The 22833-nt window shown below is 51.6% G+C and overlaps 1 protein-coding gene across 4 annotated transcripts in view; it reads left to right on the top strand.

Annotated features, from left to right (window-relative positions):
• Nucleotides 1-235: 235 nt before the first annotated feature.
• The window catches only part of MSI1 (musashi RNA binding protein 1), a 30535-nt gene continuing 7937 nt past the window's right edge, over nt 236-22833 (top strand). The window contains exons 1-10 of one of the 4 annotated variants that reach the window (XM_032127936.1): nt 236-486; nt 805-845; nt 989-1070; nt 1184-1268; nt 5963-6004; nt 7677-7769; nt 17932-17980; nt 19997-20079; nt 20703-20820; nt 22441-22521. In XM_032127936.1, coding sequence (XP_031983827.1) covers nt 410-486; nt 805-845; nt 989-1070; nt 1184-1268; nt 5963-6004; nt 7677-7769; nt 17932-17980; nt 19997-20079; nt 20703-20820; nt 22441-22521 — 751 coding nt within the window. In that variant the 5' untranslated portion in view covers nt 236-409. Of the gene's footprint in view, nt 552-804; nt 846-988; nt 1071-1183; nt 1269-5962; nt 6005-7676; nt 7770-17931; nt 17981-19996; nt 20080-20702; nt 20821-22440; nt 22522-22833 lie in introns of all 4 variants that reach the window. The other 3 variants (XM_032127935.1, XM_032127938.1, XM_032127937.1) reach the window with 3 other exon arrangements.

Raw genomic sequence — 22833 nt, 5'->3', positions numbered from 1 at the left:
AGTCCTAGTCCCGACCTGGAAGCGCCCTCGGCGGCGGCGAAACACCGGGAGGAACAGGGCCGGTGTCTCCGGGGTCCGCCGCAGCGAGCCCGAGCGCACCGGGCCAGGCCTGGCTCCACCGCCCTTTGTCCGCCGCCCTGGGGCAGGTGCGGGCGGGGCGGCCAAGGACAAAGCGGCCACGGGCTCCCAGGCTGCTTCCCGCCGCCGCCGCGCCCGGGGTCGGACGCTCTCCCCCAGCACGGTGCACACACGGTTCCCAGCACTCAGCCCCTTTGCAGCCGGCGGGTTTTATGCGCAGGGCGGCCGGCGGGCCGGCGGGGGTGGGAGGAGCCGGGCAGGTTGTGCCCGCCGGGCCCTCCTCCCTCGCTCCCTCCCCGCCCGGCGGAGAGGGGTCGGGGGAGGGGGCAGCATGGCCTGTCCGTCCGGCCCCTTTTCCAGCGCTCATCTGCCCCGGGAGTACGGCGCCGCTCCTCGCAGGGAGAAGAGGTCCGAATGGAGACAGACGGCAGCCAGCCCGGCCTCGCCTCCCCGGACTCCCCGCACGACCCCTGGTACCGCCGCGGCAGCCGCCGCCGGCCGCCCCCACCGCCCCCCCCGGTCCGGCCGCGGCCGCCCCCTCCCCCGGCCCTGGCCGCCCGGCCCGGGCAGGCGCGGCGGGCGGCAGCAGCGGCGGTGCCGCTGCCAACATGGCCGATCCGCGCCCTCCCCTCCCCGCGCGGCCCCGCCGCCGCCGCCGCCACCCCCGCGGGGGCGCCGCGGCCCCCCGGCGCGGCCCCGCTCACGGCTCTCCCCTTCCTCCCGCAGCAAAATGTTCATCGGGGGACTGAGTTGGCAGACCACGCAAGGTGAGCGCCGCGGTGCCCCGCACCTGCCGCTGGGGCTGGGGGTGGTGGAGCTGGGGCTGAGCCGGGGCGGGGGGGGGTGGCGGCGCCGGGCCGGGCCGGACCAGGACGGGACGGGACATCCACGGTGGATGCTGTGCTTGCAGAGGGCTTGCGGGAGTACTTCAGCCAGTTCGGCGAGGTGAAGGAGTGCCTGGTGATGCGGGACCCGCTGACAAAGAGATCCAGGTGAGAGGCCGGGCCCGCGCCTCCCTTTGACCCTGCCGCGGCCCGGCCGCCACTTTAACCAACTTTCTCTCTTCTCTCCGCATCCCCTCTTCTGCCCGGGCTGCGGGGCTCAGGGGCTTCGGGTTCGTCACGTTCATGGACCAGGCTGGCGTCGACAAGGTCCTGGCCCAATCCAGACATGAACTGGACTCCAAGACGGTGAGATGACTTCTCTCATCTCAGGGATGTATTTGCCGGCGGAGCGGCTGTGCTCAGAGCAGCCGTCGACTGTAGTGTTTGATTTCCAGTTAGAGGTTGTAAACTATCGATTCCTGATACGGATCGATGGTTCCCTTCTCTGTGCCGCTTGCCGGCGGGTAGCCTAGCTGCCGCCCAAGCAGTGGGCTCACCGTGTGCCGATTCCTGGTGTGGGTCTGTAGATCCTGGTGATGGTTTTCCTCTCACCCGTTGGTTGTAAGGCCCATCTGGGCGGTGACTCTAGCCCTCTCGAAGCTGGGTCACCTGAGCACATTTGGGATGAGGATTTGTCCTGGGAAATAAGATGTGGCTGCGTTTGGAGAGAGGGAAGCCGCCCTTTCATCCTGTGTGCTGCCGAGCACTGATCACTTCTCAGGGGTGCTGTTCCCTGGCGCCCAGGCCCTGCTTCCCTGGCCATGGTGGCCTGTGCCCCCCCTTCCCGGCAGAGAGCCTTCATGCTGTGCACCCTAGAGACTCTCTTGTGGTTTCCCCAGGCAAAGTTTTTGCAACAGTCATGGAGGTTCAGGACTTTATTGTCTCCGAGTGTGGTCAGTGCCTGCCTATGTGGGCCACCACCAGCCTCTTGGAGTGGCTGTGGCTCCAGCCCTCATTCTGCAAGTTGAGGTGATGAGGAGCCCCAGCTGGGCCAGCAGAAAGATTTGGTGGCTCACTGGACTAGTGGCATAACATGGTGGGTCCTGCCTTGTGAATTTGTGGCACTCAGGAGATGTGCAGGCTGTTTCGAGGGGTGGGGGGGGAGATGTCTGAGTGGGAGGTCCCTTCTCTTTAGTTTTAGTGACTTGCCTTCCACTGAATTCCTTTTCCTTATTGATGCCCTGGGGTGAAGGTAGGGATGGGGGAGTGGCAGGGGCTGCAAGGGGATGGCATGGTGAGGGGACATGTTCTGGCTCCAGGCGAGGGCTGCTGAGGAGTCCAAATGCATAGCTTTATTTCTTACAGTGCATGGCCCAGGCGTCCTAGCCTTTATCTTGGCAGAAGGAGAGGGCGGGAGAGTAAGACCCTCTTTCTTAGGGTTTACGGCATGAGTTGCAGCAAGATTTATGTCTGTTCCTGTTTAACTGCCTGGATCACTCCCTTTGATGTGCACAGGTCCTTCCTCCCCACGGGAGCTCCTGGTTAAACCTACCCCAGCCTTCCTGACTGAGTCTGGGTCCCCAGGATTCCTAGCTCTCCTCCTTCCAGGAGTGATGTAAAGTGAGTTTTTCTCTGAGGGGGATTTACAGTAAAGTCTTTTGAGGAGGACCCAGGGGTTTTCTTTTTTCTCTTTATTTTTTTACTAGCCTGTGTAAACACAGTGTCTGATCAGCTAGTCCTGTTGTGAGTCTGTAGGCTGGCGTAGACGCCTCTTGGAAAGGCAAGTGATGGATGTCTGTTGTAGCACTAATCCTGGAAGTGTTTCGTGGCTAGGAGTGAGCTGAAACCCATGGTGTCTATTCTTCTCCCCAAGCTGCCGCTGCTGGCTGTGCGAAGGCACTCTGCAGCCCACAGTGCAGCCCATGAGGGCGGGGAGGGATGGTGGGCACTGCAGGAGAACAGAAGGGCCTCATGGCGCAGGGCACGTGGGGACCGGCCAGCCATTGAAATTCCCTGCTGCATCTGGCCCGCTTGCCCGGCCGGCACAGCACGGAGAATGGGGACAGTTTCGCCAGGTCCCTCCTTTGTTAGGAACTTTGATCCTTCTCCCCCTTCATTCTCGTTTTTTATTTAGTGCTGTTTTCAGCTGGTTCAGATGTTTTGGGGTGTTTTGCCTCATGAGAGGTTGGTCTTGTGTTAGCACATGGAACCTCCATATGCTTTTTCCCTGCTGAGCTGAAAGGCTCTGCTGTGAGTCATGGGTTAAATGACACAAGCTCATCTAAATCTTAATTTAGAGCTTTATGAAACTTTGCAGAAAAAGGCCTGGTGTCCTGTAAGGACAGCCTTTTCTTGAGGCTTGGTGTCTCCTGGCAAACAGCATTTGATAGACAGTGTCTGCTCAACTTGTTGCTTCATTGTTTTCTGATTCTTCCTACCCTAATGAAGGCAGTTGGCCTGATTCTTCGGGACAGCCTTGTCCTTTTCAGACTCCTCTTTTTTGTAAGCTGGATAGCAGCAGACTACAGGGTTATTTTTGAAAATACTTGATATGAGAATTGGCTTTACAGCATTCTCAAGGTAAAAGATTTGCGTGACTTTTTAGAGCTGCAGCTGGTTGCTGTCTTGAGCTGCTTCTTTACATGCTCTGGGAAGAGCACTTGGCAGTGCTGGGTCACCCCATCATTTCTTTGTTGCTGTCATTGAGTTTTTTTGCTGGGTTTGTCTTTTGTGGTGGATGGAGTGATCTGCAGCTCCCTGGCAGTGCAGACCAGCAGGGCGGAGGTAGTGGCAGAGGTACAATGAACGAACAAACTCGGACCTGATGTCTCACAGGTCCTTCCCAGCCCTCCCTGTGCTTTGGAACACTGATAGCAGCTGGACTAAGACAGGAGTTACGCGACCTGAGCTATGAAATGGGGCTGTAGGTGGCCCCCGGGACCTGGCTGGCCTGTTGATACACTTGCGACATCAGTGGGATTCCTCATCCCCAAAGCCTTGTGGGGTGAACTGGAAGCAGTTTGAGCTCAGGTAACTTCCATTCACAGCAGCCTGATCTGGAGTTTTGTTTTTTGGATACAATCTGAGCAGTTCTGAATGCTCTTAGCAGATTTCTATCTGGGTTTGTAAAAAGGATCCATTACGTCAGTGGGTGACACTGAAACACAACTCCTCCAGGGCTATTTGTTTTAACACCAGAAGTGAGGGAATAAGGTACCAGTGCTTTTGCTTTAATTAGGAAAGACTCCAGCCACCAAGGAGCAGTCCGGTTTGAGTAACTTGAGTCTGGCACCAAACTCACTCCCCTCTGCATGTTCCCAGGGCTGCGCTTGCAGTCGGTCACCCCAGCCTCCCTCTACCTGCAACAATAGCTGGTTGTGCAGAAGAATTTGTGAAATGACTGCCTGCTCTCTTCAGCCAGGAGGACATGTTATCTCTGCCCAGTTGATCACACTCAGGGTAATGAGAAAATGAAGCTGAGCTTAGCATTGCTGAGTATGAAAGCATCTTATTGGCAGGAGCTGAATGACACTGACTGAGAAGTAAAAGACAGTAGGTTATTGTTTTTGCTTATTATCTGCCATCAACCTCCTGGTCTCCTGCCGTCCCCCATCCTCAGAATTCGCTGTGGGTGTCTGCACTAGCCAGGAAGCAGTGGGGGTGTGTGTGTGTGGGGAGGGGAGGGCCTGGATGGTTCTGATGCCCGAGGGAGGCACTGGAGGGTATGCTAATCAGCTGGTGCTTGGAGCTTGGGGAGGAAGGTTTATTTTTGAGTTTATTTGTGCTCTTCACTTTTGCCTCTGTTTACCTACATGCTGAGTTTATTTAAGTTGTAAGCTGTGAGTCAGGATGGAGGTGCGGAAGGCAGGGAGAGAAGCTGGTGGAAGGGCGCAGGGGGGCCAAGCTCCGTGGCTGTGAGACAAGTAAAAGGATGCGGGACAGGAGGGCAGCCAGGCTGGAAAGCTGAACAAAGCAGTGAGAGGAGCTGGAGAAACACAGCTTCCTTTTGGGCTGTTGGAGCTGCTGGGCTGATGGGACAACGGCTTCAGGCTGCCCTCCCAGCTGCAGCCTGTCCAAGTGCAGGGATGAGCCAAACCTGCCTTTACCACAGGTCTTTGTAAGCTGATTTGTAGGTCTGGTTCATCCCCGATGTGATGTAACTTTACAGGAGTTGCTGTAAAAATAGGCTATAAAGAAAGAGGTGGTGGCTGAGGAGGAGAGAAGGCTTTGTGGGTGTTTGGCTTGCAGCTGCATTAGTGTTGTCCCAGCTTTTGTGGTGGTGCTGGTGGTGGTGTGAGGCCAGTGTAGGCACACGCTCATCCGTGCTGAGCCCAGCAGAACGTGTGGCACCTGGATGGCGGCTTGGGACCTGGCTGCTCCAGCCGGCAGCAGGTTTACAGGGAAGCTGAACAGGCATAATGGAGGCTAGGCTCAGCCCGCAGAGGGAGGGAGGGAGACATTGCGGCTTTGTGTGCAGTGTGGCCTGGGGAGAGGGGCAGCACAATCCCTGCGGCTGCAGCCTCTGCAGACAGGGGGCCTGGGCTCCTCGGGTTAATTTGTGCCATCCTGTCTGCTCTTTTATTGCTTCAGTCTGTGTTTGAAGGGATGAAACGTTTGGGGGTTTGTGCGCTGCTTCTTTTCTGTCTCCTTGCTACCCAGGTGAGCTCTGTACTTGTAGGCAGAGTGAAGGGTGAGAGCAAAAAGGCAAAAGAAACCACTTTTAATATGAGGCTGGTGATGCAAGGCACCTAGGGGCAGGCCAAGCCAGAGGGTGCAGCCCAGCCTGTTAATCCCAGCATGTGATGGGCTCTCAGTGCATCTGCCCAGTGCTCAGCTGGAGATGGACCACTGCATGCTGGGACTTGTAGTCTCCCTGGATTACACCTTACCAAGACAGAAAGATGTCTGCAGCTAGCTTCATTTTATGCACCTCAGGTAGATTCTTTGGGTTTTTGGCAAGGTGCCACATGGGCAGAGACAGCTGCACACATGGAGGAAACTCTTGTCTGTAAATAGGCAGGAAAAGTGTATTCACCTGTTCTTCCTCACATCTCTTTCAGATTGACCCGAAGGTAGCATTCCCTCGCCGAGCACAGCCCAAGGTAAGCACTGGGGGCAGCCCTTGTGCCCCAAAGGGAAAAATTGTGGTGGTGAACCTTGTCCTTCTGAGCAAGGTGGCCAGTGCATGCAACGAAGTTGCTCGCTGGGGTTTGCTCAGGACTCACCTGGAGCACAGTGCTGGGAGTTTGCATGGCGCTGAAGGAACCAGGAGGCCCCTTGGTTGTACTTCAGGATGCACTAGATAGAGCTGGTGGATTAAATGCTGCCCAGGGCGAACTTAGTCCTTCTGAAATTGCAGACAATGGTTGGAAGTTCCAGGCCTTAGGAGATGTGGAACAGCTACATGCTGTGATGTGACGCAGGTGGAAGAATGTTGTGTGTGTGCACCTGTGTGTGATAAATAGGTGTGTGGCAGGGAAGGGGAGAAGGATTTCGTTTTGTGAAATATCCTTGTGTGCTTCAGCACTGGAAAAGGCAAAAGGAGTTTGGTGTTGGATCTTAACCTGCAAGAGGCTCTGGCATTAAAATGCGCAGTGGCAGGAACTTTTTCCAGGTGTGCAGCTAGAAACTTTTAGCTGAGGAGCCAGCAGCAGGCTGGAGACTGCCTTTAGGCTTTGGGTCTTCCTTTAACTTGGCTCTTGGATGTGAGTTTTAAAGTTTAAAGTTTTAGGTGTATTCCAAGTGCTGTTATGGGTGAAAGAGCTGGGGAGAAGTTGTGTTGAGAAGCAGAGAGGGAAAAGGAGACTGGTGCTGGGAGGGAAGTAAGGGGTTCAGGCACTGAGAACAATTGGTGAGCAGGTATCCCAAGTAACTGGAGCCAGGAAGCACATGGTAGGAATTGGGTTAATTCCATTAAGCAGTTTGGTGACAGAAGGTGCTTTAGTGTTAGAACGGGCTGCTCTCCAAGCCAGGGAATTGCTGCGGATTAGCCCTATGCTCCTTGGGGTAATTAGGACCATGTGTTCCTCTAAGAGCAGGGGTGTAGCCAAGCAGCTAAGGGGAGGATGCAGCTGGAGAGCTGGTTCAAAGGATGTCGGTGTGCCTCAGCCTAGCAGCCATGGCCCCTCTCAGGGTAGTTAGTTTTCTTCCTCGTCCCAGCTGTATCAGTGAGAAGTGGCAGAAGGATCTTGTCTTTGCCTTCTTGCAGAGGCAAAAGTGATTTAACTGGGTGTTGACTGGGCTCCATTTAAGTGACTGGGGAATGGTAGTGAAATGAGGCTTATTCCATTTCAGACTGGAATGCTGTGCAATTTGTGGGGTAGGAGGGCAGAGCCTAGGGAACCTGCCTGTGCTGGCAGGCCTCCTGCCACCCTGGGAGCAGAGCAGGTACCTCTGGGGTTGCCTGGAGGAGGCTGGCTGTGCAAAGTGGCAGGGCTGGGGAGGGGACAGCTGTGCCCTATGCATTTGGGGTGGTGTCACAGTGCCGAGGGAGCGGTGGCAGGTTGGTGAGGGGAGAGGCTGGTAATTGTCTGACAAGGAGGTGGTGGCTGGGTGCTGGCACATGTGATGGGATCTGTGAGGGCAAGAGCATGAATGTGGTGTGGGATAGACCTGCCAGCCATGTTTGGCCAGAGGGCTTCAAGAAGGTGGAAGCTCAAGTGGAGCGAAGGGAAAAATGCTTCCCAGCAGCAGAGGGGAGTTAGTGGCCTTTTGAGTCTCGTTCTCTGCTCACTCTGGGTTTACTTGGTGAATTTCTGTCCTTCCCTTTTCCAGATGGTGACCCGAACGAAGAAGATATTTGTGGGTGGTCTGTCTGTGAACACTACTGTGGAGGATGTGAAACAGTATTTTGAGCAGTTTGGGAAGGTAAGTCTCTTGAGTGGTGTTGGATCAAAGCTGTTGCTTCTGGGGCAAAAGGAGTTTTTCTGAACTTTTGTTGTGGCGGGATTAGAAGCTTGAGTCTTTTGCAAGGGTTAAGTAGATTGAAGGTCAGTTACGGACGCTGGCTAGTTGTAATGTCCTTGTAGGGGCTACAGCCAGTGACTCCTGCCCTGTGATGATTTGAAACAGAGTTTATCCTTGTTCCCAGAGTTGCTAGGACCTCGGCTATGGGAAATGGTTTTCCAGTTTTTCCCTGTCCAGAAGCATCTTGTGGCTCACAGATTTGCAGTTTGTTCAAATGCTGGAGGAAGGTTTGTAGACACTCCTAACGGAGTGGCTGCTTTATCAAACCTCTGATTTTGGCCTGTTTCTAACTCAAAACCTTGTGATTGATCTTTCAATAATCCTTTCTTAAAAATAAGTGTTTTGGTCCTGAAACTTCTCCTGCTGAGTCTTGGGCAAGTGGTGCTGTAAGTTTTGTACAGCTGAAGAAAGTTTGGCACTAAGGCTGTCCCTTGTGTTGGTCTGGCTCTTCTGTGGCAGGTGGCTCAGGGAAGGGTGGGCTACTGTGGCTGGAAGTCGCTTGTGCCATGGTCCATGACAGCCAGGTGTGTGAATTGTGAGACTGGACCAAATCTGAGGATTGAAGGGGGCTCAGTTGTGACCTTTCAGCTGAGGAGGTTGTCAGCATCCCCAGGAGCAATATCAGCAGTATTAGACTGAAGGATCCCGAGATTTTTAATGGGATTAGCAACTGAAGGGGATCATTGTACCCAAGTGCTGAGTGTGGTCACCTCTGTGGCAGGACTTTGTGACTGTTTCACTGTTGTTCAGTGGTGGTGTTCATGGGTTTGCTCTTTGGGGCAGGAAGTGTTGGATTCTGAAGCTGTTGGGACCTTCCTGCCCAGTTAGGAGGGAAGAACATGGTTTGGTGGGTGGGTGGTAACCTGGCCAGAACATTGCTGATAGCATCATGGACATGGAGGGAAGTACCATAAGCACTGCAGTGTGGGGATGAAGGCTTGGTATTTATGTTCTTTTGAAATTTTCTGCAAAAGGGTGATGTTATGTTAAGGCACGTTAATTAGTGAAAGGAAAAGGAGTTTTGTAACCAGATTTGCCATATTGCTGAAACTTCTGGGCAGAAAGTTTGGGACAAGTATCTGCTCAGAACCTTTGTTCAGCTTCTGAAGCCAAATTTGCACGTCCTCGTGTGCAAAGTTCACTCCTAAGAGAAAGTGGTCAGATATCCCCATGTTTGCCAGTTGTTAGCTCTGTGTGGTTTCATTTTCTATAAGAAATAAGCAAATTCTCTTGTGTCCCCAAGACACAAGTGGTAGCATCCTTGAGGGTGCTACTGCATGTGTCTGTGCAGTCTAAAGGTTGTTTGACTTGCAAGTTCTCCTATGCTGCTGATGGGTGTGTTTGATAGGAAAACAAAATGCCTTGGGCATAATCCCCTTTTAATCTTGACTGTATCCCTGCTAATTCAAAGAAGAAGCATGTCATGGAGTATTCAGTTTACAGGCAGTTACAGGTGCTCTAGTCTGAGCAGCCCTTTTCAGCTCTTTTGGGGTGTTGTCCTGTTATGTTTCTCTTGTTTAATGGTTGTGTGCTGAGAGGTGTCCTGACATCAGGAGACTGGCAAGGACTGGTTGTGTGAGACTGTTCTCTGGAGTGGGCAGAGGGGAGAGTTCTACATAGCTCGGTGCGATTCATTTCCGAAGAACCAGTGTCCCAGACAACATCCAGTGCTCCAAGCCTGCATGAGGCCGGAGCAGCTGTCCCCTTGGCTCTGGGGAGTTTTCATGGGGAGAGGTTAGGGCTGGTCAGATTGACTTGATGGTTTTGGGGGAGTTTTCTGACTCATCTGTTCACTTCAGATGAGAGACTCCTCAGAGCTCTTGTGTAAAGCATCATTCCTGACCTGTAGCCATCTTCCAGGCTAAGCCTCAAATAATTCACCCATGGCCAGGAGAGCTGTTTCCCGAGAGATTCTCCCCAGTAGATAGCTCGGTATGGCTGATGAGCAGGATCAGCGGGAAAGTGCGTTTCAGAGGAAAGCCCCTGTAGCCTTCAGCTCTAGGTTTCTGAGCTCTGAATGTGCCAATGTATGGTTTGTAGGGCTAAGAAAAGCCTGTTGCCTTCAATTTCAGGTGTGACTCATGGAAAATATGATTTTGATACAGTCTCTTTTGGTGGCTCTCTATGATGTGCTGGGGCCTCCCAGGTTTACGAGGTCTCCCAGAATCCTGCCTTTATGGGTGTCCCAGACACCATGAATGGTCTTCATCTCTTCGATTCATGGCATCTTTAAGTGAGAGGTGCTGAAGCTCCAGTCGTGGTGGTATCCTCATCTCAGAAAATGTTTTTTCAGACAGACTTTCCAGGTCATTTGGGTCCGGTACTGCTTCTGGAATTGCATTGGGACTGTGTGAAAAGGAACTGTTAAGGATGCCCCTTTAAAGCATTTCTTCAGGGGACTTGCCCTCTGAGGAAAGGGCTTTGTAACTCTGTTCACCCTTCTTCCAAGTGGCTCCACAGCTTTTTAGCACCTGGCAGGAGAAAAATTGCTCCTCTTTCCTCCTGCCTGTCCAGGAAAGGCATGGAAACACTTAGGACCTAGAGAGAAGAGAGCTGAGAGGAGCAAGTCATCCTGTCTTGATTCCTCAAGCTCACGGTGGCAGGGTCCCGGGGGTGATTTGTAGTCAATGGTTGAGAATCCAGTGGCAAGCTCAGTTTGGATCTTGGCTTCAGGGGGAGATCATGCTTTGTTTCTGAGGACAGGGGAGGTCAGGCTGCTGGATGGCTTTTGCATGAAGGTTTGTAGGTAACCCTCAGGCCACAAGCCTGAGTGTGTCTTAGATTTGCCACCACTTAAGGCCTTTAAATTAGGATAGATGCTTTTGAAAAATACATTTTAGCCCAGACAGAAAGCATGTACATGCTGAAGGAATTACAAGAGGAAGTGCTATGGCCTGCAGAACAGATGAGGTCAAATTAGATTATCATAATGTTCTCTCCAGTTCAAATCCGTGAACTGCAGCTCACATGTCTACCAAGGTGGTTTGTGTCAGGTCAGAACCTCCTACGTCCATTAGCAGGAAAAAATGGAAGTTTAGTTGGGCTGCAAAGGAAATGGTTTTTTATTTCATTAGACAAAATTCCCAAATCTGATTTTTCCATTTTGGCATTTCTGCTTTTTCTCCTATTTTTGTTTCGTTTTGTTTTCTTTCTTTGCTGTGTCCAAAACCTTCTCTCAACTTTGTAAAATGGAAGTGGCAAAAGAAGGGTGAAAATGTGTGAAAAAGAAACCCATAAGTATTACTTAGTGATAAAGCAAGAAAGGGAGAGGCTGGTACCCCAGTTCTTCATATCAAAATACTTGATTTTAACAGGCACAAAAGGTGAAGCTTCAAAGAAGATCCCAAATACAGTGTGAGAGTCTCTGCTTCTAAGAAGAATCATTTTGGGTTTTTTTTCCCGTCCAAAACTCTGACTAAAATACTAGGGCTACTGTTTTCCTGAGAAAGAAAATACAAAGGTTTTTTTTTTAGTACAGGGAGAGAGACTGAGAAGTGACCTCAAGCTGGCTGTGGTTTGTCAGGTGCAGCTGCAAGGACTTTGAACATAGTGGGATCTCTAGGAAACACTTCTCTGGTTCCAAAACTTGAATCTCTCTGAGATGCAAGCTCAGGCCATGCACATGCTTTCTAAAGGAGATTATTTTTTCAACTGTAGGGCAGAAGTCCTGGAAAGACTTTCATTCACAGTATGTGTAGCCAAGTAGTTTGGCTTAAGTTGGATGGTGTTGAACATCTTTAGACAGCACAAGGAATTATTTCAACAGCTTCTCTAGATTCAGGCTACCACCCTCACTGAAACCTGCAACACAAAGAGAGGAGGAAGGTGTCTTGCACCTACCACCTCAGGCACAGCTAGTCCTCTGTCTAGTTCAACATGTATGAAAATGCCAGAGGAGCTCAAGTTGCAGATTTCTCCTTTTCTACTTTGACCTATGGGAACATGTTGTTCTGTATTATTTTTGGGGAGGAAAAGGGATTGTCCGTCAGAGTAATTTCTTTGGACTGTTGGGTCTCTGATCTTGTAAGAAAGGTTATTTGTTTCAAATCAAAACTGAAAAAAACTCTGATCATCTTTCTAATGCAAGAGTTGGTCTGATGAAGTTTTGTGGTAGAGAAAGTCATATAAATTGCAAGGTAGGAGAAGGCTTAGAACAAATAGTCTTTTTCTCATGGAGCATATATAAACTGTGAAATCTTTGCCACAGGATGTTGTTGCTAAAATTTACATAAGCTCCAAAATGTTTGGGCAAATTCATGGAAGGTCTTTTAACATACACAGACACCCCTTTGAATTCAGAAAATCTCCAAATCACAAATAGCTTGGAAGGGGATAGTGTTCTGGGATCTACGGTAATATTCTTGCCTTATCTTTATGTTCTTCCAAAGTTGTCTGTTGTTGGTTGATATCTTGGGAGGTTTTGGGCAAGGCAGAGCTCTGCTCTAACTTGGTGCAGCCAATCTTTCGCTTGTCATCAGGAGAGAAGCTGATCTTTACGGAAATTGGAAGTGCAGAGGTCCTGGAAGAAATGGGGGCCTGCACCCGAATCAGGTGTTTGAACTCATGGTTTTGTTGTATGCTTTTGCATTTGGTGAAGCAGCAGTGCAGGAAATACATTCACAATGACGTCTTTGCATGACTCACTAATCAGTTGCAGCACCAAGGGTGCTTGGAAAGTGCTTAAAACCAGTCTACATCTCTCGATGGGCCTGAGGTAATTGTGTGTGGATGAGTCGGTCATGAAAGCTTGGCCTCTCTCTGAGGCAGCTCTTGCCCAGAGGTTTCCTCTCTAAAAATACCCTGGAAGCAAACAAGAAAAAAGATCTAACGTCTGAGGGGGGTTCTGACCTTTGGGCTGCCATCTAATACTTCATCCAAATTCTGGACCCTTTGCCTGAGAGGTCCTGAGATCTCATTGGGGTGATGGCATTTACTGTTCCAATGAGAGAAAATCACAGTATCTGAGGTGCTGGATCTGATGAAGGTTTGTAGGTCTGTTACAAATGCGTATTCATGTACTCCTGCCAGAAAAATGGGGTGGTTGATTTGGGTGTATGAAATGAGTTTTCTGTGCTGACTAATGGGAGACCCTTCAGATACTGATGGCAAATGTCTTTCAAGGAAGACTTGTTTCTGTGCATACAATGGGCATGATTTTCCTCACTTTGGATTGGGAGAATGTTAATTAATTAATCCTTAATCTGCTCCTCTCTGGAAATTTCAGGGATCAAAGCTACTTGTCAACCTGCTATGGATTTCCAAACTGGATTTTGGATTTTCTTCCACAGATCAGAGGGCAATTTATGTAAATTCTCACACTTAACATGGTTGCCATGAACAGATGGGGAGGGGAGGAGAAGGGGAATCTGATCACCTCTCTTGTGGCAGTAGGCAGTTTGGCCTGTGGTAACAATGCCTCTGGAACAAAGGGTTCTCTGTGCTCTGCATCTGGCAGGCACATAGCCGAAAACACTGTAGCAGTAATGGTCATTCTGGGGTTCATCTGGTATTTGCCGGATGCCTGTGTGAGAGCAGGCAGGAACACCTGGACAGGCTGTTCTGCTCACCTGTGGCATGGAGCAGGCTCTGTCCCCTTGGCCAAGTCTCATTCCCAGAGTTCTGAGAGTGGTCAGCAGAGTGGGGTAAGAAGGGTCTTAATGGCACAGGACACCTGCTCCTAGGAGCCAGGCTCTCTGTCCATGCATCCTCCTCCCTGGAACTGGCCTGTCCTGTTGGTGTAGCTGGGAGAACCACACAGGGGTGTTAATGCTATGTGTCTCTTGACAGGATGGCTGAGTGGTTTCTAGATAATTTGGTTTATATTTTCCGTATGGAAGTTGTCTCAACAGTTACTATTTTTCTGCCTGACTTTACTACAAGTATGTTGCCATGATTCCTTCTAGGACCAGCTCAGCCATTTTTATTTGCAGTTCAGGTGGAAGATGTGCATCTCCACAAACACTTTGAATATTTACAACTTTCAAAATCTACCCTTGTGAAAGTGCATCCAACATTTCTGATCAAACTGGTATTGGAAATCATTAATTTTTAAATCTGCTTGAGGATGTCATTGGCTTCCCCCATAGCAGATAACTAGGAATGAAACAGGAAAATTGAAAGATATTAGACTGGGATTAAACCCATGAAAAACCCCAGGTATTTTGGCTGAGGCTGCATGGATCATTTACGATTATGGCACCTTTAAGTGAGAGGTGCTGAAGCTTCAGTCGTGGTGGTATCCTCATCTCAGAAAATGTTTTTTCAGACAGACTTTCCAGGTCATTTGGGTCCGGTACTGCTTCTGGAATTGCATTGGGACTGTGTGAAAAAAAGAACTGTTAAGGATGCCCCTTTAAAGCATTTCTTCAGGGGACTTGCCCTCTGAGGAAAGGGCTTTGTAACTCTGTTCACCCTTCTTCCAAGTGGCTCCACAGCTTTTTAGCACCTGGCAGGAGAAAAATTGCTCCTCTTTCCTCCTGCCTGTCCAGGAAAGGCATGGAAACACTTAGGACCTAGAGAGAAGAGAGCTGAGAGGAGCAAGTCATCCTGTCTTGATTCCTCAAGCTCACGGTGGCAGGGTCCCGGGGGTGATTTGTAGTCAATGGTTGAGAATCCAGTGGCAAGCTCAGTTTGGATCTTGGCTTCAGGGGGAGATCATGCTTTGTTTCTGAGGACAGGGGAGGTCAGGCTGCTGGATGGCTTTTGCATGAAGGTTTGTAGGTAACCCTCAGGCCACAAGCCTGAGTGTGTCTTAGATTTGCCACCACTTAAGGCCTTTAAATTAGGATAGATGCTTTTGAAAAATACATTTTAGCCCAGACAGAAAGCATGTAAATAAAATCACTCCTCGTTTTTTCCTTCTTATCTAGGGGACGTATAGAAACACTTAGGGTCTAGAGAGGAGAGAGCAGGGAGCACCAAGTCATCCTATCTCGATTCCTCTAGCTCCAGGTACCAGGTTCCTGGGGGTGATCATTTACAAGGGCACTTAGTGACAGGACAAGGGGGAATGGCTTCAAACTGAAAGAGAGTAGATTTAGATTGGATCTTAGGATAAAGTTCTACCCTGTGAAGTTCGTGAGGCCGTGCCACAGGTTGCGCAGAGGACCTGTGGCTGCCCCATCCCAGTGTTCAAGGTCAGGTAGGATGGGGCTTGCAGCAACCTGGTGGAAGGTGTCCCTGCACACAGCAGCGGGATTGGAACGACGCGATGAATCCCTCGAGAATGCCGATTTGCCTGTGCTGGGGTGCTGGAGGCCCCTGTTGGGTGCTCTCCCGCAGCCCATCACAGGCCGCGGGCACCGAGCGCTGCGGGGCGGCTTTGTGAGCCGCTAATCCGGGCCCCAGCTGCCATGGCGGCCGCGTTGCCATCGCAACAGCCCCGCCGGCGGCCGCCTTTGTTGGGGCCCGGCGCAGCCCAGCCAGGAAAGGCCCAACGCGGCGGTGGTGGGTGGGGAGGGAAGAAGGGGGGGCTGTGCTTCACCACCACAATAGCTGCCCAGTTATGGCTGGTGGTGGTTGTAGAGTCAGTGCAGGCACAGCTTTGGTGGGTGCTGGCTGTGGTCCCTCAGTTCGAGGGTCTGCCCAGGTTGTGTGTGGTATGAGATGTATCCCCTGTAGCAAGAGTTAGGGGGGATCTGGGCCCTGCTTTACCTCACAGGTGTGTGCTGAGACCACCCAGCTCAGCTCTCAGGTTGCCTTGAAAGGCGACGTAAAGATGGTCATGTGTAGGTTTTAATGGCAATAAAATACATCAGTTATAGCCATACACAGAGTTGAAGCCCCGGAATTAAATATATGTATATACACCTATATATATATATATATATATATACACCTATATATATATATACACACACACACACTTATATATCTGTATAAGATTTAGTTTTTAGCAGGAAACAGCTGTCAAATAGAGTACATGTGTTAAAATAAATACGTTTTTGCAAGGCAAGTTCATTTTGGGGTGCTGGGTAGACACCTGATCTCAAAGCAGAGCTGTAGGAAAAAGCTCAGAAGAATGAAGGCTACAGCTCTCCTCACAACATGAGGTGTGGTTTGGGATGAAGCAGTTGCAGATACACTGTCTGAGTGCTTGAGTGCTGTGGCAGTGCCCGGCCATTGCCTGGGATATTTCTGTGCCATGGGTTTGTGTGGATGTGCACTGGGCTCTGCCACTTGCAGTTGCTCCTGCTTCCCAGGCTCTGCAGAGAGGAGGGCTGGTCTGGCAGAGTAAGTTAGCAGTGGGCGTGTGCTCGTTGACACTTTTTTTTTCTTGTGCCCATCTCTCCTTGTGATGGGTTTGTGGTCTCCAGCTACCTGAGTTGGGAGTGGCACTGCCTCAGAGTGCCTTTGTCACAGCTTTGTCCCAGTGGGGAGGAGAACAGCTATTTCTCCAGCCTTCTTGTGAACTGGATGGGGGAATGGATCTAGATTTTAAAATGAACAAAACCAGATAATAAAACCTCTTGAACTATTTTTCAACCACATCGGGTTTCCCTCCAGCACAATCACAATTGTGTTGTACCATGAAGGGAGATGGTGCAGATGCAGGAACAAGTGGCAATGGGGAATGACAGTGTGAGGAGCTGCCCTCAGTGCCCATTTCCCTAACTGTGTGTCCTGGGAAGTTGCGGAGGAGTTGCTTCGGGTCTGTGTCAAGGCTTATGTCCCCTGTGGCTCCAGCCTGGATGCTTGGCATGTTTCTCAGGTGTTTGTTTACTTGGCTGAGGATGGCTGAGCCAGAATGGTAAGCGTGTGAGATGAGCGGGAGCCAGGTTGTTTGTTGTCACCTGGAGTGGATGTGTTAGACAAGGCCAAGAGCATCAAATATGATCTCTGTCTGCTTATGATGGTACTGGAAATGGCAGTAAGGCTCCTTCCATCCATCTGGCCGTGAGGTGGAGCTGGGTGTCCTGTGTTGTCCTGGGGGGCTGAGGGTAGGACCCTCTCCCTTTCCTGGCTGGGGCTGTGGGCTCTCTATTGGCAAAGCCCGTGGCTGCCTGTGCCAGGGCATGGGCAGTACTCTGCCCTCTCCAGTGACTGTTCAGGAGGAGGTAGCAATACAGATACTTCCCTGGGCGAGGCAAGGGAGTAATCCTGTGGAGTTGGGCGTGCAGGGCTTGCTGCTCGGAGAACGGCTGTCTCACATGGAGAAGGAGGAGGGCCAGGGCAGCTGCTGGCCAGAGACTGCTGCCACCTCCCCTGAGCACTTGCACGTCCAGTTTCATAATCGGATTAAGGCAGTGGTATTAGAGGAGGGATGGGTCAGTGGGACAGGTTTACACTGGGGCTTACACGGAGGGGATTGAAGTGTATTTTTTAACCCTGCTCGGGCTGACCTGTGGAGCGGATGCAGCTCGGCAAGGCAACACCCACGGGGAGATGGGGGGAAAAGTGGCACCAGGCGGCGATGTGCCGGGAAGGAGAGCAGCCCCAGGCCGGCTGGGGGATGGGATCCGGCCGCCCCTCCCCCCGGGAAGGCAGCCCCGCTCAGGCCTTGCAGTAAATTTGCTCTAATTACAGCCTCTAGCAGTGGGAAACCTCACTTAGAGGAAAGGCTCCTCGGGGGTGGGGGTGGGGGTGCTTCCCAGCTTTCCCAGGCAGGCTGTGTTGTCTAAGACCTCTGCTTCCCCTGCCGTTGGGAGGCCCCTTATTCCTCTCCCCTCTCCAGCTTTGCTTCTCTGCCCCCCTTTGATTCTCTTCTCCTCTGAGGCCGGGATTTGGGAACAATGCCCTCCCTGCTCCTTGGCCCCCGGCTGGAGCCACAGGCAAACAATTGGGGTCGCTTGTTGCCAGGGGCTGGGCTGAGGGGGCTCAGCTCGGCAGCACCTGCCCCGGGCTGGTGGAGGGACCGGGACCATGCTGGTTGTGGCTTGGGGAAGTGCCTGGTGTGGTAGCTTATGTGCAGTGCATATGTGTGCACACCCTGTTTCCTTCTTGGGGACAGGATTTCTCATCTTGATCCCCTCAGGTTTGGGGAGGGCAAGGAAGCTCTGAACAATTGTGTTGGAGGATGCTCATTGCAGCAGTAATAATCTGACTGCAGCCGTTCTCTTTGCAGGTGGATGATGCTATGCTGATGTTTGACAAGACAACGAACCGACACCGAGGTGAGAGCTGTCTTCTGGCCCTAGGAGAGGTTACTGCAGAGGGTTTGCCCCCTGCCTTGCCTAGGGAGGGGTCAGTATCCCAGCAGCAGGGGATGCGGGTCACAGCTGCTCTTTATCTTGCCTCCAGTCACCCCATTCTTTTGCATCTGCATCCTTTACCAGTGGCCCTTGCAGCACAGAGAGCTTTTGTCCAGTGCATTTCCTGTGCTGTAAACTTGTCGAGTTGCAGCTATGCGAGACGAGACGGCCCCCTCCTCTGTGTGCTCACCTCTGTGGCTCCAGCCCGCAGTGTGTGTCTTACCTTGTCCCGAGTAATCTGAGCTCTGGGAAAGCTGACACGAGAGCCTGAAGAGTGCCTGCTTCTCACCCCTTCCTCGGCCTGGAGCCCACTTATGCGCCCAGGTCACCTTCTCTTACCTGAGTCCTGCTGGTGGAGTCTGGTTACAGGATGGGAGCAAGGCTGTACTATTTGTGCTATCTGGACCCAGCCCATCCATGGGCATCCCTGCCTTCCTGGTGAGTCCTCAGACCAACTACCTGGTGGTGTGGCAGGGCTTGACACTTGCATCCAACTTGGAGATTTATTGGCAACAACTTGACCTGCAAACTTAGCTTCAGCCTCTTCCCAGTCAGGGTCAGTAGCAGCCCTGTGCTGGCTGCTATCCCGTTGTTTGAAGCACTTCCAAGCACCCCTGCTCCCAGAGCAGTGAGGGAACTCTCCCTTCTGCTCTTGCTACACTCTGTGCCCTTCAGATTTTTGCTTTTTTCTAAAGCCATTAGATCTACTCTGACTGCCAGGCCTTGGCAGTCCGAGGATGTTGTTCCAGCTTCATCTTGAAAGGGAAGAAGTGTTAACCCCTGTTCCTCCATGTGACCCATGGAGGAACCAGTGACTGGAAGGCACCCCCATGGGTGCCTTCCAATCACTGGTCCAATTAGAGCTGTTAGGTGTTTGGGAAGCAGCAGGGAGAGCTGCCAGCCACTGTGTCAACAGTGAGGGGCTCAGCCCAGGGCACAGCAGGCCTGGTGGGGGTCTGCTTTTGACATCAGGGTTTTGCTGTTGAATTCCTGAACTCCTCTGCTTGTGGGTGTTGAGGTGAAGGCTGTGAAACTACCTGGGCACAGACAGATGGCGAAGTTTATTGGGAGGTGTTTCTGGCAGTGTGGAGAAAAGGTGGGGTTTTGGGCAGTGGATTCCCGTCTGCTTTTAAATGTTATTTTACAGCGCCATGGTATTGGCCAGTTCTGGAAAGCGGAAAGCTCTGCTTAATCCCAGCTTGCTTGCACGGCAAGCTTTAAGATATCCTCCCACCTGCCTCAGTTCTCCAGAAACAGCTGCAGTCAGCTGAGAGGAGTTCAGTCTGCCCACCCAAGGGGCTTTGCCAAAACTGTCAGCAAAGGGGTTGGTGAGAGAAAGGAGGTGTGAGCGTGGGCCAGGGGCCAGGAACATGCTGTCCTGTCTTACCCTAGATAAAAACCTTACTTTGGTGAAACTTTGCAAATCACTGTGCCTATATCTGCCTCACTGTATGCAGCTGCAATGCTGATCTGTGCCTGCTCACATGAGGCTTTATGGCCAGTGCCTGCGAGGGAACTGCAGGGTGTTCCTGCTGGTGGGGTGTGTTTAGTGAGAGTGGTGATGACCTGGCAAGCAGCTGTTGGTTTCCCCACCGACTCTTTGTGTGAGCATCTGCCCAGATCTCCCCAGTGTTACCAGCCATGTGGTTTGCCTCATAAATAGCGAAGTTTAAAAAAAAAACCAAACCTATTTTTGAGACCAATTGGGTGGGTCAGAGTGGGTGGGAAGTACAGGATGAGTAGGCGAGGAGAATCTATAAGAGGACAGTCCTGTTCTTGTGCATAAAAGCAGAATTTGCTGGAGAGGGAAGATGAGCGACAGCTATTTTCAAAAGGGCTGATTGTACTGTACTTTTCTCCTGCTAGTAAAAGACTGTGAGTAGAGGGTTCAAACTGTGAGAGCTCTGACCTGATCAGGGAGTTTTGCTTTTTCTTTAGGATTTGGGTTTGTCACATTTGAAAGTGAAGACATTGTGGAAAAAGTGTGTGAAATCCATTTCCATGAGATCAACAACAAAATGGTGAGTGTCTGGGGCAGAACCTGGGGGAGCAGGGACAGAGGTGTGGGAGAGAGCAGGGCAGTGGCACAGGGGCAGGGTGTGAGGCACTTGAGTCCTGATGCATTTTCTCTGCTTTGGGGAATCAGATCGAGTATTTTCCCAAAAATCACAGCAGTCAGTCTGGGGAAGAAAGTCACCATATTGAGGTGAACAAGCATAATACTGAGTTCTCAAGGAGGAGAGCTAATTAAACAAGGAATTGTGCTGCGCTTGGAGGTTTTGAAGTTACACAAAACCTCGTGGTGGCCTGGGAGGGGACAGGTTTTACTTTTATTCAGAAATGAGGAAAATAAGGCTTTGAGACCCTGGTGCAGGGTCAGGTAGAGCATCAAGGGCAGCACTAGGAGGAGAAGAAAAATGTTTGAGCTCCCCATTGCCTGTGGTGGCTGCAGAGCAAGAAGGAAGGCTGGCACCATGCAGGCTGGGGACAGGGATGCCAGGGAAGGGCAGCGGAGCGGGCTGACGGAGGTGGCTGGAGCTGGGATGTGCTGTCATTCAGGCAGCCCTGCTTGGTCTGCTTGTGCTCTTTGGCCGTGTCCCGTGACAGCCTGTGATCCAGCCTGATCCTTACTTTCTTGTGGCAGGTGGAGTGTAAAAAAGCTCAGCCGAAGGAGGTGATGTCTCCAACGGGCTCTGCACGAGGGCGGTCCCGAGTCATGCCTTACGGGATGGATGCCTTCATGCTGGGCATCGGCATGCTGGGTAAGCCCCCGGACAGCTCTCCCGCGCTCCCCCGCTGCCGGCCGTGCCAGGCAGCAGCTTAGAGGTTTATTCCGGGAGCGGCGCAGTGGCCAAGGGCAGCGCTCCTCGTGCGGGGCCGGCGGCGCTGCGGGGGCGCCGGGACCTGTTCGCGATCGCAACTTGCCCTCTGCTGGCACCTGGAAAAACTGCAAACGTGCCACCGCTGCCCTGCGACAGCCCGGCCGGTCCTGCGATAGCCGGGCCGGCTGGGCACAGCCCCTGCGGGGCGGTTCTGCCTCTCGGCAGCTCCTCCACGGTCCCGCAGTGCCGTGGCGCACGGACAGCAATCCCTTCATATGGAATAGGATGTAACTGCAGAGCTGAGTGTGGAGTAATCTGCACCCAGGCATCTTCCTCCCATACTTCTACAGGCTTGCTGATGAATTAGTTGATTAAAAGAGCCCCTGAGCTTCCACTTGAAACAGTGGTCTGCGTAAATGTCCCCTCTGCCATTTAAAGACTGTTAAAATGCCTTTAAAGTTCTAGTTCAGTGTTATTTCACTCTGTTCCCTCCTTCTCAGGTACAGCAAATATCTGGTATTGCAGGGAAAGTGATACATTTATCATGGGACTGTCTTGTAAGGAGAAATTGGTGACAAGCAGGCTGGGTATCATGTCTACCAATGCTCCCAAGGCAGAAGCATTCAGATAAAATTAAGAAATGAAAAAAAGAGTCATTTGTAGCCTCATTTTCCAGGTCTACAAAACCTCATGCCTAGATCTGAGAGTCAGCATGATCCTTCCAGTGTGAGTGTTGGTCCTGGCTTCTCTCTCTGCCCACTTTCACTGGAGCTCAGACCCAAGAGTACTGTTTGCTCAGGATCATTGCTGGTGTTGCTGGGCAAGGTGTACTCAGCCTGGCTCTCAGTGCTAAGCCTGCTGAGTAGCAGTTAGTCACTGAACAAAACCCCCAAAAGGGCATTTTTCCACCAATGTTTTCACTTGACTTATTGAAGGAAAATAAATCTCCAGCCTGTGGTTTTGGGTTTTGCCTTTTCTAAGCCATGTGGATTTTAAAGCAGCAAGATTCAAACTGAGTCACTGGGAAATCCACAGACTCATGTCTTGGGAGATCTCAAATCAAATATTAATCTGTGAGTCAATGCCCTGCATTCTCACAGGCTTGTTCCTGTAGGTGGTCAGCTTCCCGGAGAACAGCAGGAGTTGTGCTCCTGCCTGTGCCAGGAAGAAATATGCTTTGTACCTGCATTCACCAGCCCTTCTAGTGCAAAAGTGACTCAGAGCTGTTCAGCCATTCAAATGCCCCTTCCTCCTTGATCTCCAGTTTGTAAATCCAGCTGATGTATCAGAAAGCCTTAGTCTGCGGAGCTGTGAGTTTAAGAAGGAAATCTCCACGTCCTTACGTGTTTGGAGCAAGGAAAAATTAAATGGGTCTGCTAAAACTCTTCTGCAGGCTCGCACGCGTTTTGCGCTCTGCCCAGCACTCTCCTGGGGCTTCTGCTGTTACCCCTCTTTCTGCTGTCTAATGCCAAAGGATGGTCATGTTGCTCGTGAGCAGCCAGGTACTGCAGGCACAGACCTTGCCAGCTTGCAGTAACAGAGTCCTTTTCTCTTCCCCAGGTTATCCAGGCTTCCAAGCTGCCACCTACGCGAGTCGAAGTTACACTGGCATTGCACCTGGTTACACTTACCAGTTTCCTGGTGAGTGGAACTCCCTGCTCTGGTTTTTGGTCTGCCTTCAGGTGATGGGAGCCTCTGGCATGATCTATAACCCAGGCCCTGCCCCTTTCACCCTTTCCCCTGTTTGGTCTTTCTTTAAATTGAAGATGGATGTGGAAGGGGGATGGGAGAAGCCTGGAATAGGTGGGAACAGCCTGTCCTTCATTAGGATTATCCTCACACTGCAGTGGCAAGAAAAGCCCAAGGCTGCTCCGACACCATTTCTGCTGGCCTCCTCTGTAGGGCTGCTGCTGTGACACAGAAGGGCCCTGCAGCTCTGCCTGTCTCACCGCC

This window comes from Corvus moneduloides, chromosome 18, assembly GCF_009650955.1.
Source record: "Corvus moneduloides isolate bCorMon1 chromosome 18, bCorMon1.pri, whole genome shotgun sequence".
NCBI lineage: Eukaryota > Metazoa > Chordata > Aves > Passeriformes > Corvidae > Corvus > Corvus moneduloides.
Note: the sequence above shows the minus strand (reverse complement) of the source record. Positions and strands in the feature narration are given on the sequence as shown.